Source organism: Furipterus horrens, unplaced genomic scaffold (assembly GCF_987537825.1).
Source record: "Furipterus horrens unplaced genomic scaffold, mFurHor1.1.pri manual_scaffold_5, whole genome shotgun sequence".
Taxonomy (NCBI): domain Eukaryota; kingdom Metazoa; phylum Chordata; class Mammalia; order Chiroptera; family Furipteridae; genus Furipterus; species Furipterus horrens.
In genome coordinates, this window is record NW_028327175.1 from 192,024,471 (window position 1) to 192,040,743 (window position 16,273).

General features: G+C 37.8%; 1 protein-coding gene across 1 annotated transcript in view; it reads left to right on the forward strand.

Annotated features, from left to right (window-relative positions):
- Positions 1-16,273, forward strand: part of ATRNL1 (attractin like 1) — a 480,268-nt gene that overhangs the window by 113,732 nt on the left and 350,263 nt on the right. The window contains exon 18 of the mRNA XM_090278658.1: positions 4,889-5,107. Coding sequence (XP_090134784.1) covers positions 4,889-5,107 — 219 coding nt within the window. The remainder of the gene's footprint in view (positions 1-4,888; positions 5,108-16,273) is intronic.

Here is a 16,273-nt window from a genome sequence, read left to right on the forward strand (position 1 = left end):
GCATCAGCATGTCCCTGCCAATGGAACTGCATAGTCCTGCGGACGGCACTTGGGGGTCTTGTAGGCGTTTGAGACCACGCGCGGATACCTTTGCTGGGAGGAGTTAGAAGCTACTTGTTTCAGTTAGATCCTCGCTAGCTGGAAAGTGGAGTTCTAAATAATTCTTTCCTTAGAACGTCTAGCTTTTGAGTTGGCTAAGATTCTTATGCCAATTTAATTTTCATTTCCTTGTGGACCACTTTTTTTCTTTGAGAGTGTTTAAGATTTTTTTCTTTATTGTTGGCATTCAGAATTTTGCAGTTTGTATAAATTCAGTTTTCCAGTAGTTGATGTGGATTTAAAAAGTTAACTCTCATTGGTTAACAATATGAAGAGCTGTTTCTTCACTTGTTAAAAATGTTCTTTAATGTCTTAGATTAATTTTTTTCTTCTATTTAATATTTCCAAAAAGAATAAACAATAAAAAAGAGGAAATAGTTGTTGGAATTTATAGATATCTTGGTATTTCTTAAACTCACTTGTACTTTCTATTTCTGTGCTAAGATTTTGTTCCACAGCTTTTAAAATTATATGCCCTGTGCATCCTTGTGGGGAAGTACAGAGCCACACTTCGTCTCATCTGAGGTTTTCTAGTAAATGGAACTTAAGGAAAATTTTCCTTGCAAATGAGAAAAAATATGGATTTTGCAATATTCGTCACTATTTTCAAGTTATTGTGATAGTAATGCTTAAAATTCACAAATTGGAGAAGAGAAATTATTTTAGGGCAAATTTTGCCTGGTGGTTTCTAAGAAAGCCTTGCTAATAACTAGAATTATTAATAATTAATATATTTTCAGTAGTTGGAAATTCCATTTGTGAAAATGAAATCCAAGGGGATTACTTGAAGCAGTCATAGAAGATTTAGTTCTTAATATATAAAAGTTCAAATAAAAATGCAATTAAATTGATACAGTGAAAATGGAATAATAAGGAACATGACAATATAGTGTACATCTCACAAATCTATATTTCTTTCAGTATTTTAAAGATTTATGTACATGCTCAGTTTAAACTCCTTTTTTTTGGCAGTTAAGGAAGGTAATCTTTTGTTTAAATTAAGCTTTATTTTTAGAGCACTGCTAGAGTCCCAGCAGTAAGGAGAGGAAGGCACAGAGATTTCTCATATATTCTCTGCCCCCACCCATGCACGACTTCCCCGACTCTCAACACCCCACACCAGAGTGGTTCATTCGTTACAATTGGTTTAGCTACACTATCGCATAATTATTGCCCGCAGGCTATAGTTTACGTTAAGGTTAGCTCTAGGAGTGGTACATACTGTGGGGTTTGACAAATATGTAATGGCGTATGTCCATCATTATAGTATTATATGCTGTAGTTTCATGGCCCTGAAAGTTCTCACTGCTCTGCCTGTTCATCCCTCACTTTCTCCTAATTCTTGTCCATCACTGTTATTTATTTTTTAATGTCTCTGCAGTTTTGCCTTTTCCAGAATTTGTGACCCGATTGGAATAATACAGAATGTAGCCTTTTAAGAGAAGTTTCTTTCACGTAGTAATGTATATTTACATTTTTAAAAGCCTTATCATGGCTTATTTGTGTTTAGGGTTGAATAATATTCCATTGCCTGGACGTACCACAGTTTATTTACCCAGTCACCTGCTGAAGGACATCTTGGTGCTTCCCAGTTTTGACAATTATGAATAAAGCTGCTATAAACATCCATTTTTCAGGGTTTTGTGTGGACATACATTTTCAGTTTATATGGGTAGTATCAAGGAGTGTCATTGATGGACAGTATAGTACAGCATGTTTAGTTTTGTAGAAATCACTAAACTAGCTTTCAAAGCTGTTATATTTGGCATCCCCACCAGCAACGATTGAGAGTTCCTGCTGTTTAAAGACCCACACACTCTCAAGCATTAGGTGTTGTTAGAGTCGTGGATACTGGCCATGCGAATAGGTGTATAGTGGCATCGTTGTTGTTTTAGTTTGCAGATCCCCAATGACATATACCGAGGAGCCCTTTTTCATCCTTGCCACCTGTATATTGTTTTTGGTGAAGCGTCTTTAGCCCTTTTTTAAATTTTTATTTTTCTATATCGAGTTTTAAGAGTAGTGTGTTTCGAATAACCACCCTTTATCAGATGTGTCTTTTTCAAATATTTTCTTTCAGTTTATGCCTTGCCTTTTCAATTCATTAACGGGGCCTTTTGTAGAGAAGATTAACTTTAAATTGTAACGAAGTTCAGTTTGTCCATTCTTTCTCTCACGGGTTGTGCCTTCGGTGTCATAGCGAAAACATCATCTAACCTGAGGTCATCTGCAAGGTCATCTAGATTTTCTTACGTGTCGTTTTGCTTTCAGTGCCCATCTGTTTTACATGTGGTTGACTTTATCTGTTAGAGCCTATAGCCCATTAATCATAACTTTTAAATTCCCAGTCTGGTAGTTCCAGCATCACTGTCATGTCTAGTCTGATGCTTGTTCAGTCTCTTGAATTTGTAGGGGTTTTTGCCTTTCAGTATGCCTTGCAATTCTTTTCTTAATAGCCAGATATGATATATGGGTAAAAGAAACTGCTGTAAATTGACTGTTATTCATGAAGTAGAAAGGGGTGAGGGAGGGAATGTAGTTCAATGACTGGGTCTCAGTCTTTTGGTGAGCCTGTGCCCCATCCTGTGAATTTCACTAGTGCTTCCTGGTACCCCCCACCCCGGCCCCCACTTAGGTGGTATAGGATGGCTGGAGGCGGGAGCTGGAGTCTGTGTTCCTCTTTCCCCCGCCCATGCTAGAGTTGGGGATTGCCTTTGAATCGGGCCAGAGGCTGTTCAGGCTCTGTTAAATAGTTTCCCCAGGGTTTGTTAAGAAGAACAGGATGCTCTGGCGTATTTTAGAATCATTCCCTTTCCTCTCCCTGCTCCCTGGAGCACAGGGGGGGCTTTTTCTTTGATAGTCACTGTGGGGACCTGGCAGAGCTCCTGGAGATAAAGCTCACAAAGGCCTGGGTCTTTCTTATGACTGGGTCACCTGGAGATTTGACCTCTCACAGTCAGCCTCCTGCAACTCATCAGTTACAGCTCCGGTGTGCTTACCCTAGCCCTGGTCCTGCAGAGGTTACCTCGGTAAATCGTGATGTTGCCTGTCCACCTGTCTGTCTCTCCAAGTTGGAGGGTAGCAGTTTGCCCTGTGAGCTCACTTCTCTGATGGATCTAAGAGGAATTGTTGAGTTTTTAGTTTGTGTTGCTTTTTTACTTTTTGTTAGAATGGAGTGGGGACTTCTAGGTTCCTTACCTGCTGGATTGGAAACCAGAAATCTTCAGTAATCATTTGATGACATAATTTCTTGCAGATTGATTTTTCAAATTCTTACATGCTTCAAAAACCATAGAAAAGATTTTACAACTTAATCTTTCAAAAATCCAAAAATAAATAAAGTAACAATGATTGCTCTAATTACTTGTAGCTCATATGTAGCCTCTGTACTCTCCATAACTTAGGAAGCTTTCCTGTTGCTATTGTTTTCTGTAAGAAAAAGAAAAACCACTAGAGTTTGTCAGTATTTGAGTTAGCATTAAATGCTAAAGAATGAATTCTCTATTGGGTTAACATTAATCACTTATGTTTAATAACTCAAAGAATATTCTTCATTTTTAAAATTGATTATTAAAGAAATATAGGAGATGGTACTCATTTTCCCCCTTCTTACAGCCAATCTCTGAAATGTTTATCATGAAAAAAAAGTTCATAACAACAAATCATACTGTAATGTATGAGTTCTTTAATCTAATATTCTATTATCCCTGCACAGTTCCCTATATTGAATTCCTGCTATTCATTGAGATGCTTGGGCCATTGTTTGCAGCAATCTGAGGAACGTTTTTGTTTTCTATAATAGTAAAACACCAAGTGGCAATTAAGTTATTATTACCACAGCAATGAAATTGAGTCTGCCAGGAATCTACTAGAAGACGTTGTTCACGGTGCCCTGTCCCTGTGTCACCATCTTCTGAAGATACACAATTTCCAAGACAAAGTGTGCCTGTTCTAGCAAAATATCAGTAAAAGTAATAAAGTCTCAGCCCAATATAGAATACTCTGTGAATTAAAAATTCAAAATATTACATAGGAGCTGTTATAAAATATGATGGCATCCTTGGAAAAGGCACCCCAGTATTGATAGGCTTTGTTGAGGGTCATAGATTGTATATCAATTAAACAAAAACGGTTGTGCTTCAGCGAGTGAGTCTCGGGGTGCTAGTCTGCAGCGCTGAAAGTCAGAGTCAGCCAGTGCTGCTGGTTGCCTGGGTGAGGCAGAGCATCTGGGTTCCACGTTCCCATTCAGTCTGGCTCTTTGGGTGAGACAGGCTACTCATCACAGGATAGCCAGATACTGGACTCTTGGACCCCTGGAAAGAACACATGATGTGGCTCAGCTCTCCCCGGGCATGGGCGGGCCTCACTCATGCTGGGCCGTCACAGGCAGAAGCAGATTTTCCTTGAAGGCCCTCGGTAGGCACAATAAGAACAGATGGTGTGGCTCTCCATCCCAGGCAATGGGAAATGTGGGCTAGAAGGCCCTGGATAAGCTCCCTGAAGCTCCTCATACTAGCAAAGTTCAGGACTCCTGCAGTTCTGACTTCATTTTTCTCCATGTCATAGTCACTACACATTTTTAACCCTCAAGTCAGTCCCTCTATCTCCTCTTTGCTCGTGATGAATGTTTTCTTTGCTTTAAGTAGTTACTGCCCTTTAGGCATTGTTAAAAAACCATTTAGAGATGACCTTTTATAGTCTTTTCTTCAGATCCCATTGATTTTTCCATTAGCTTACAGTTCTGAGTATAATGTCCTGTAACATACTTGTTGATGTTCCCGTCCTGCAGCTCAAAATTGTTCTGGACTGAGAACCTGTGGACAGTGTTTGGAACAGCCTGGCTGTGGCTGGTGCAACGACCCCAGCAATACGGGAAGAGGCCACTGCCTTGAAGGATCTTCACGAGGACCCATGAAGCTTGTTGGGACGCACAATAATGAGATGATTCTTGACACCAGCCTTTGTCCCAAAGAAAAGAACTATGAGTGGTCCTTTATCCAGTGTCCAGGTAATAAAAAATGCGATGGGAACAGTTCCAGGTTTTCAAACAATTCAGTTCTTCAATCAAATTATTTTTCAAACAATTTCAAAACAAAAAAATAGTTTTTTTTTCCTTTCTTGTCATAACGTTTTAGGAAAAAATAACAATGAAGATGAGGCTCATTACTCAGAGATAAATATTCTTCGCTATACCCTTCCCTGTTGTATAAATGGTATTCTGTTTGGAATCATTAAATGGACTCACCAGATGCATTGTGTATAATTATTAATTTGGTTTCATGTCAGTTGTTAAGATGAAATAATATTGGCTTATGCCTATTTTCTGTCCTAGTGTTATAATGTCTTAGAATTCAAAGGTAACTCTGAGGGTCTAGTCAAACTTTATGCTGAGTATGGGAATTTTCTCTATATAATACCTATGATGAAGTCAGCTGGCCTCATTTTGAAAAGTTGCCATTGGTATTCGCTACCATTCAGTTTTGAAGGTCAGTGATTATTAGTTTTGAGGTCACCCCCAGGGCAAGTCTCTTCTTGAAAAATTAATTTATTCAATATATTTTTGAGGGTCTGCTACGTGCTAAGGAGTATTTTAGATGTTAGACATATAACAATTAACAAATTTGAAATTGTTGCGTCCATGGTAACTGGATTCTAATGGAAATTAATTAATTACATACACATAATTAAGAAGTTAGATGGTGATAAGTGCTATGCAATAAATAAGACAAGGAAGGGGATCTTAAAGCTTGCCATTTAAATAGGGTGGTAAGGGAAGCTCTTGCTGAGGCGTGACAAGTAGTAAATACCTAAAGCAGATGAGGGAGTGGATACTGGGGACATCGGGGAAAAGAGTGTTCTAGAGCATGTAGCAGCCTGACCCAGAACTGGGTATGATCGTTTATTTGGGAGGTGAACTTAGGAAGCACCCCTGAGGTAATAGAGAATTTCAAGGAACAGAGAAAGACCAGTAATATGTGTGTCATTAAGGTGGCCCCTACACTGGGAAACTTGGACTCAGACCCACCTAGCACTTAGGAAGAACCACGTGGAAGGTTCCTAAGAGTTAACTTGCCAAGGGACTGGAGGGCGGGGCATTTATCCCTTAACTCTTGTCCCCCGTTGGCTGGCTGGTGCCTCTGGGGGGTACTGTACTTCTGAGCTGTGCCAGTATGTCTGATTAATAACTTTCCCTGGCACCCTGGAAAATTCTGCAGCAGAAAAGTGAAGAGATTACGTCAGAACTCACTTCAGGTGCGATGTTGCCGATTTGCTGCACTGAAACCAGATGGACCAAGGGAATATGGCACACGAGGGGGCTGGGAGGACCATACCTGCTGCATAAACTGAAATATATGTGGAAACAAAGAAGAAGAAACTGTTGACACACAAAAGATCTGACCTTTAAGTGGATTTTGCTTAGTGAAAGAAGCCAGACCCAAAGGCTACGTATTGTATTATTTCACTTATAAAACAGTCGGGAACAGGCAAAACTGGGGACGGAAAACAGATCCGTTATTTGCCAGAAGTAGTAAAGGTAGGGATAGACTTCAAGGTGGCCTCACAGGGGAATTTTTGGGATGTGAAACTGTTCTTTATGATACTGTGGTAGCTGATATATGACTATGCTTTTGTCAAAACTCATATGGTATACCTCAAAAAAAAGTACTTCCCTGAATAGAAATGGAAAAGCAAAAAAAGTCAATGAGGATGTCAGGAGATCCCAGTAGGGAAGGGTGGAAAGCAAACTGTGACAAGTAAATTTAACTGTATTACAGATACCATAACCTCATAAAATATATATATAAGAGCTGACCTAGGTAACTTTTGAAACTAGTGTTTTGACTGGATACTGTAATGCTAAGAGAAAAAAACAAACCTATACGTAAATATTGTGTTCTGGTTACTAAATTTGTCTCTTACATGGTACAGGTTAACAGTTTTAATAATCTTTTATATGTTTACTAGGTTTGGACAAATAAGTGAAGTGTGTTTAATGTGAGCCAGGTTTCCCACTGCCAGAAAAAGAAGTTAAAAATAAGCCACGTGTGAAGAATACAAAGAACTTTGTGTTGGATTAGGGTCTGAAATAGCAGCGTGAATTCATGTTTATGCAAATACACAAGTAAATGTAGGTGTGTGTGTGTGTACTTAGCTTAGTATATACACATATATTTCCTAGCTCTGTTTGCAGAGAGGGCAGACTGGAAACCATGACACCCCAGTAGAAATGAGCATATTCAGTGCCACATCTTGGTTTCTAAATACTGTTTTCTAATGAAATGGCCAGTTCTAGGGCTGGGGCAGGGAGAATACAAGACAAGCCCTGAGCATTGTTTAGTGCCAGGAAGCACTATTTAAAAAAGGGATGGGATCATATCAAAAGGACACAGAGCCAACCTAAAAGAGTTCTCAATAGATCTAATATGGACAAAAAAATGATAATAATAATGATTATATTGGATTGTAATCCAAAGTACAACATACGCATCCATGATTCTATACTTACTGAAATGATTGAATAATTAATAAATGGGTGAGAATGGACAAATATTTCTTACAGAAAAATTTCAAATAATAAATATAGAAGGAATGAAGAAAATAAATAATCATTGTTAGAACCCTCTAGCAATAATTGCTGTAAAAATAATTCACTTAAGAATGTTGAAATTAAGAGGGTGAAACTTGAAGGTCAAACAGGATATTTGCGTAGATTTAAAGTATCTGCCTCAAACAACTTTATTAATTACTGTGGTGGTTATAACATATATATGTTAAAACCACTTGTAAAATAACACAGAGATCCATAGCCAATCAGCCAAGAAATTAAGTAAGATGAAATATTTAATCCAAAGGAAGGCATAACAGGAGGAAAAGATGGGACAGCTAATTAACTAATGGTAAATTGATAGTTTTAAGCTCAGTCATTTTGATAATTATGCTAAATGTGAATGATCTAATCACCCCAATAGCAAGGCTGATATTTTCATACTGGCTAAAAAAGCAAGACCAAACTATAGGCTGCCTATAAGAAACCCATTTAAAATATAAAGACACATATATTTTAAAAGTAAAAGAATGGAAACAGATATCTAGGCAAACATAAATCAAGAGAAAGTTGAATTGGCTATACTAATATCAAACAAATAGTTTTCAGAGCAAGAATTATTACCTGGAATAAAGAGTATCACTTTATAAAAATAAATGAGTAAATTCATCAAAAGGATATAACATTTGTAAACATTTTCACCTATTTTTTCATTCTCATCCAAGGGCATGCTATTTGATTTTAGGGGAGGGGAGGGAGAGAGGGGGAAAGAAACATCAATGTGAGAGAGAAACATCAACTGGTTGCCTCCCACATGTGCCCCAACCGGACCAAACTTGCTACCTAGGCATGTACCACCATTAGTAATTGAACCTGTGACCTTTTGGTTTATGGGACAATACTCCAAACAACTGAGCCACACCAGCCAAGGCTAAGCATTTTCACCTATTTACAGGCTTTCAAAATAGATGAAGTTTTAGTGATGTATGATCAGGAATCCTCCTTTAATTTCCAGAGACATAGGCTATCACTTCCTACTTTGATGTGTATGATAGCTGGTACTATACCTGTTTGCTTTTCTGTTACCACTTTTCTTTTTCTTTTCTTTCTTTCTTTTTTTTTGGAGCGTGTGTTAGTTTCCTGTTGCAGCATAAAAAATTACAACATAGAGGCTTACACATACGCATTTGTAGCTCACAGTTCCGCCTGTCCCATGTTGGGCTATACCTGGCTGGCTTCCCAAAGGCTGAAATCAAGGTGTCGTTCAGGCTGTTTAGTTGGAAGCTCTGGAGAAGAATCTGCTTCCGAGCTCATTCATATTGTTGGTGGAATTCAGTTCCTTTTAGTTGTAGGACTGAGGTGCCTGTTTTCTGATGGGCTGTCAGGCAGTGACCGCTTCAGCTTCTAAAGAATGCTCACATTCGCTCCCCCACTCCCCCTTCCTCTCCAATTAGCAATGTAGCATCTCAGAAACTCAAATGGGATCTCACACTTTTAATCTCTTTCTCCAAGTAGATTCCAGTGCCTTATAAGGGATCATCTGATTGGTCCATCCAGGATGATGTCCCTCTTTAAAACTCAAATGTGCCATGCAACATACCTAATCATCAGAGTGAATACCCCATCATATGTACTGGTCACTGTCACACTTGAGACGACCATTCGTCGTCGGCAGCCGTCCGTCTCAAGAGACGATGGTGTAGCTTCTTCAGAGTCTATCTGCACCGCCGAGAATGGCTGTGCAGTCCGACTCGGGAGTGACACGGTATCTGTCTCCTCCCGTGCTGAATCGACATCTTGCGATGACGCTGAAGCTACAGAGCCTGGGCAGGGTAATATGGAGGGTCTGCTGTTGCCCATGCAGCAGACCCCCCCTCTCTTCGCAGCTGAAGGGTCCAAGGGAAAGACGGAGTCAATACAGCTTGGGTTCAGGTGCGCCGCAGGAGTTGCCGGTGTTGACTACAACGTCAAACCGCCTTAGGGACTCCGGCTCCGGATTTTCTGTCAGGGTTTACTCCCTTAGCCTTTCCCCTGAAGAGGTATGCCGCAAGGCAGCGGAGGTTTTTTGGAGTCAGAGTTTTCCTTCTCTGATGTACCCTGACTGGAAGATCGAACCAGCGACACTTAGCTCGCAGGCCGACGCTCAATCCACTGAGCTAAACCAGCCAGGGCAAGACGACCATTACTGTTTGATTAAATAACTGAGTACTATAACCTAGCTTCATTGACACATAAGACGATCACCTCATCCAACTTACTGATTTAAGGTGTATAACTCAGTTCTGGACAGGTAGCTCAGTTGGTTAGACCATTGTCCCGATGTGCCAAAGTTGTGGGTTTGCTTCCCAGTCAGGGCACATGCAAGAAGCAACCAATGAATGCGTAAGTAAATGGAACAGTAAATCAATGTTGCGCTCTCTCTCAAAAAGTCAATGAATTAAAAATTTTTAAGTGTATAATTCAGTGGTTTTTATTATATTCACAGAATTATGCAACCATCACTGCAATCAATTTAAAAACATTTTTATCATCTCCAAAAGAAACCTGGTACTTATTAGAAGTCACTGAATGTTACTCCCACTTTCCTTGTCAGCCCTGGGCAACCACTAATTTTTGTACCTCTATGGATTTGCCTCTTCTGCATATTTGATATAAATTGAATAATACAATTGTAGTCTTTTGTTACTGGCTTCTTCCCTATGTGTAATGTTTTCTAGGTTAATTCACGTTGTAGCATGTCACAGTACCTCACTTTTTAACAAATAATTTTCCATTCTAAGAGTATAACCACATTTTGTCTATCCATTCATCACTTCATGGATGTTAGGGGGTTTCTCGTTTTTTGCTTTTTGCGTAATGCTTCTGTGAACATTCACGTCCAAGTTTATGCGCAGACCTATTTGCATTACTTTGGGAATGGAATATCTGGGTCAGATGGAAACTGGGCCTAACCTTTGGGGGAACTAACGGCCAGACTGTTTCAGAGCTGCTGCGTTGTTTTGCATTCCCACCGGCAGTGCACAAGGGCTCCGGTTCCTCCCCAGCTTTGTCAGACACTGGTGTGAAGTGGTATCTCCTTGCGGGTTTGACTTGCACTTTCTTCTTGGCTAATGATGCTAAACATTTTTTTTTTTTTAATGTGCTTTTGGCCACTTGTATGTCTTCTTTGGAGAAATGACTATCATATTCTTTGCCCATTGTTAAATTGGGGTATTTGTCTTTTTATTTATTGAACTGTAAGAGTTCTTTATATATTCTGAATACAAATCCCATGTCAAAAATTGATTTGCAAATATTTTCTCCCGTTCTATGGATTGTCTTTTCACTTTTTTGAATGTGCCCTTTGAATCACAGAAGTTTTTAATTTTGATGAATGCCTATCTACTTTTCTTGTTTCTTGTGCTATTGATGACATTCCTGTGAAACCATGCATAACATAAGATCCCAAAGATTTATGCCTGTCTGTTCTTTTAAGAGTTTAATAGTTTTGCCTTGGCTGGGTAGCTCAGTTGGTTAGAGCATTGTCCTGATATGCCAAGGTTGTGGGTTTGATCCCTGTTCAGGGCACATACAAGAAACAACGAATAAATGCATAACTAAGTGGAATAACAGATCGATGTTATTTTCTTTTTCTCTCTCTTCCTTCCTCCCTCTCTAAAATAAAAAAATAAATAAAATTATAAAAATTAAAGATAGAGTTTAATAGTTTTAGCTTTCACATTTAGGTCTTCAATCTGTTTTGATTTGCCTTTTATATGTGTTGTGAGAAAGAGAGTTAATTCTTTTGCAGGTGTATCCAGGACTTCTGACACTATTGGTTGAAGAGAGTTTTGTTTTCCCAGTGGACTCGTTTTTCATTTTGCATATTTTTCATCTTTAGAATTTGTATTTAGGCATTTTATATTTTCCTTTTCCAGTTCCTTCTTTCTATGTATTCTTGAGTATATGGATAATTCTTTTAATGACTTAAAAATCCTTCTCTACTCATTCCATCTTCTGTGCCATTACTTTGTCTGTTTCTATTGATGTGTATTTTTTTTTTTTTTACTGATTATGGATTAAAATTTCCAGCTCATTACTTTGTATGGTATCCTAGGCATTGTGATTTTTATAGTTTATTATTAATTTTGTTGGATTTCTTCTAGTGTGTTGAAGTTTATTCTGGTATGCAGTTATGTTACATGGGATCTGTATGATCAATTTCAAAAATGTTTTTAAGGTTTATCAGGACCTGCAGATAAATAGCAGCCCTAAGTCCAGTGTGGATTTATTTCCACTAAGAGTGCTTTTTTGTGGGCTCTGTGGCTCTGTACCATGCTCTTTGTGTTAGGAGATCTCTCCACTTCGACTAGTGGGAATACAAACTATTTCCAGCCCTATGTGAGGTGCTGGCATGGTTTGCCCTACTGTTTTCTGGTGGTTCTTTCTCCAGATTCATGGAGTTTTGCACTGTGTTCAATTCATTATTCAGTCAGATTCAGCTCCCCCTACAGGTTGCTGTGGGCAGCTCTCTTCTGGAGCCTTCTGTATCACAAATGGCAGCCACCATGGCCTCCCTGAACTTTGATCTTGTTTCCTCAACTAAATGGGATGTCTCGCCTTTGGGTTTCCCTGCCTGGGTTGCATCCGCTAACCTGCTTCCAGGTAGCAGGCAGGGCAGTTGTAGTTTGTTTTCCTTTGGGCAGGCCGTCCCTGTGCTGCCTGTAGTGGTTTCGTGTGTTTTCTTGTTGGCCATTAGAGGTCGATGATCCGAGGCGTAAATCCTTCATACGCAGAAGGGGAAGTCTTCCATCAGTGTGTCTGTACTTACAATTAACCTCTTGAGAACAGCATGTAGATCATGTGGGATTTCTTTTTGTTGTTGTTGTTTTAAATCTAGTTTGACAATCTCTGTCCTTTATCAGAGTGTGTAGTCAATTAAGATTTAATACAGTATTGGTATTATTGAGTTTGTCATATCATTATGCTGTTTGTTTAAAATTTTTTCTTTATTTTTTTTCCCCTCTGTTGTTTGTTCCTCCTTTTGCCTTTGTTTGGTTTAATTGAGCATTTTTTAAGTCCTTTTTTAAATCACTTCCATTGGATTTTTAGCTATACCTCTTTTGTGTTTTTTTTAGTGACTGCTGTAGTGATTGTAATAGTCATCTTTATCTTATCAGTCTACCTTGAATCAGTATTATACTCCTTCATGTACAAGGTAAGAATATTACACTAGTGTAATTGTCTACCTTTTCCTGTCCTTCGTGGAATTATTGCCATAGTTTTTACTTCTTTATATGTTATTAACCATACATTATTATGTTTGCTTTAAACACTTTTCTTATAAAAATGAGTAGGAAAAACCTTTTTATTTATTCATATATTGATCACTTCCTGTGACCTTCGTTTTTTTCCCTATAGAGCTGGATTTCCTTCTGCTATAATATTTCTTTAGCTTGATGAACTTTAACTTAAATACAGTGTTTTTATAGTTGTGGTATTAAGTTTTCATAGTTTTCATCTATAGGAAAACAATTTTTATTGTGTGCGTCTTTATATTTGAAGGATTTTTTTCCCCCTGGAAATAGCATCCTAAGTTGACATATTTTTCAGTAATTTGAAGATGTCATTTTCTTCTTGTTTCTCCTTTTCTCTTAAGTATTTCTCTGTTTATCTTTTGAAAGCAGTATGTCTTTCCTCCCTCTGAGTTTCTTAAATTGAGTTTTTTATTTCTTTTTAGTTTATGAATGCTAATGATTTTAATATGATGGACCTAAATATCAGTTTTACTTTTTATTGAGATTGTGAATTGTATGGCTCACTTACTCTGTGGCTTCCTGTTTTTCATCATTTTTGTAAAGTTTTCTGCCGTTATTTCTGTAGATACTGCATTCGTCCCATTGTGTCCCTCTGTTCTCCATTTCCAGGAGTTCCGTGTCACTTAAGTTAGACTTTTCCACTATGTCCATAGTTTTCCTTACTGACTTCTCTCTGTTTTATATCCTTGCGTCTCCTTTGATCTATATTTCAGTTTACTATCTCTTTCTTTAGATGTTTCCAATTTTCTCTCAAGTCTGTTTCAGTTGTTTATTACTATTTAACATAGCACCCCAGCCCACTGTATTAAAGGAGTTTCATTCATGATTCTGCCTCATCTATTTTTGCTGAATTCTGCTAAGCAGTTCTTTTAGTTTCTCCTGGTTTTTCTCATGTGGCTACAGTTATCTGGCAGGGTGACTGGTTTTGGGTGGTCTCAGATGCCTCCCTCACAGGTCTGGTGGTGTGAGAGCTGACTGATTGATTCCAGGGTCCTCAGCTGCAAATTAACGTTCTCTGCTGTACTTGGCCTGTTACCATCCAGTAGTATAGACAGAGCTTCTATGTGTGGTATTCTCAGGATAGAATCCAAGAAGGACAGAGCAGAGTATGTATACCACTTGTGGTTTAAGCCAAAATTTCTTTTCTAAAAAACAGATTTAATTTATTTATTTATTCGAGAGGGGAGAAGGAGAGGGAGAGAAACATTGATTTGAGAGAGAAACATGAATTAATTGCCTCTTGCATGCTCCCTGACCAGCGACTGAACCTGCAACCCAGGCATGTGCCCTGACCGGGAATTGAACCGGTCACCTTTCACTTTGGGGAACCACACCCAACCAACTGAGTCACACTGGTCAGGGCTTAAGCCACAATTTCAATACCATCACTTATTTCTGTTGTTCTGAGAAAGTCTTGATGCCAACTAATGTTCAAAGGATGGGAAAAGTTCCACTTTTTTTTTTTGATGAGAGAGAGGATAAAGTAACACTATGAATGTTGTGCATACAGAGATGGAAAAATTTGTGCAAATTATTTTTCAACTCATCTAATTAGTTCTACATTGTTTGTTCATTGACATAATTCATATACCATAAAATCCACCATTTTAAAGTATAAAATTCAGTGGTTTTTAATATGATCAGGTGTGCAACTATTATCATTAGATAGTTTCAGAACATTTTAATATCCCCCAAACAAAATTCCACACCCTTTAACATTTACTACCTATTCTTCCTTACCCCGGCACTTGAAAACCATAAATTTACTTTTTTTTCTCTGTGGATTTGTCTTTTATGGGTATTTTATCTAGATGCAATCTTATGTTTTCTTTTGTGTCTGGCTTCTTCACTGCATATGTTTTTAAGGTTCATCAGCATTACAGCACATATCAGTAATTTCTTATGATTGAATAATATTCAGTTGCATGACATGTTTATATGCTCATCGGTTGAGGGGCCTTTGGTTTATTTCTGCTATTTTTGCTGTTGTGAATAATGCCACTATGAGCATCTTTATAAGTTTCTATGTGGACATGTTCTGTTTATTTTTATTTTTGTTATGTACATCGGAGTGGAAGTTTTAGTCATATGATAAATCTATATTTAGCTTTTTGGGGAATTGCCTGAGGGTTTTCCAGAGCTACTGCACCATTTTGTATTACCACCAGCAGCATATGAGGGTTCTAATTACTCTATCCTCACTAACACTGGTAAATGTCCATCCTTTTTATTATTGCCCTCTCATTGGGTGTGAAGTGGTAGCTTATTGTGGTTTTGAATTTCCTTTCCCTTATGATTAATGGTGCTTTTTTCATGTGCTTATTAACCAATCATATATTTTCTTTGGAAAGCATCTATTTGAACCCTTTGTTCATTAAAAATTTTTTTAATTGTAGAAATTTAAGTGTTACTTATGTATTGTGGGTACCAGACCCTTATCAGAGGTATAATCTCAAATATTTTCTCCTTTTCTGTTGGTTGTCTCTTCACTTTCTTGATGGTATACTTTGAGACACAAAAGGCTTTTTTTTTTTTTTTTTTCAATTTTGATGATATCTGATATATCTATTTTTTTCCTGTTAGTTGTTTGTGCTTTTGGTGTCAGATGTAAGAAACTGTTACTTAATCCAAAGTAATAAAGGTTTACATCTATATTTTCTTGTATCAATTTTATAATATTAACTTTTACTTGAAGTCTTTGGTCCATAATTAGTTTATTGCTATATATGGTGTGATGTGTGGGTCCAAATTCATTCTTTTGCATATGCATATCAAGTTATTTCAGCACCATTTGCTGATAAGACAGTTAGTGTTCCCTGTTTAATGACCTTTGCACCTTTGTTGAAAATCAGTTGACCTCAGATTAATGGGATTATTTCTGCACCTAATTCTAGTCCAGTGGTCTATATGTCTAGTCTTCTGCCAGTGTCACTCTGGTTTGATTACTGTATCTTTGTAGTATGTTTTGAAACTGAGACATGTCAGTCATTCAGTTTTCCTCTTCTTCACGATTGTTTTGGCTAGTCTGGGTCCTTTGTGATTTAATATGAATTTTAGGATTTGCTTGTCTATTCTTATAGAAAAGTCTGGTGGAATTTGATAGTGCATTAAATTTGTAGATCAATTGGGATGAATTGATATCTTAATAATATTATCTTCCAACCCATGACCACAGAATATCTTTTCATCCATTTATTTCAACAATGTTTTGTAGTTTTCAGTGTACAAGTTCTACACTTCTTTGGTTAAACGTATGCCCAATTGTTTAATTTTTCCTGATGCTATTGTAAATTGTATTGTTTTCTTAATTTTATTTTTGGATTGTTCATTA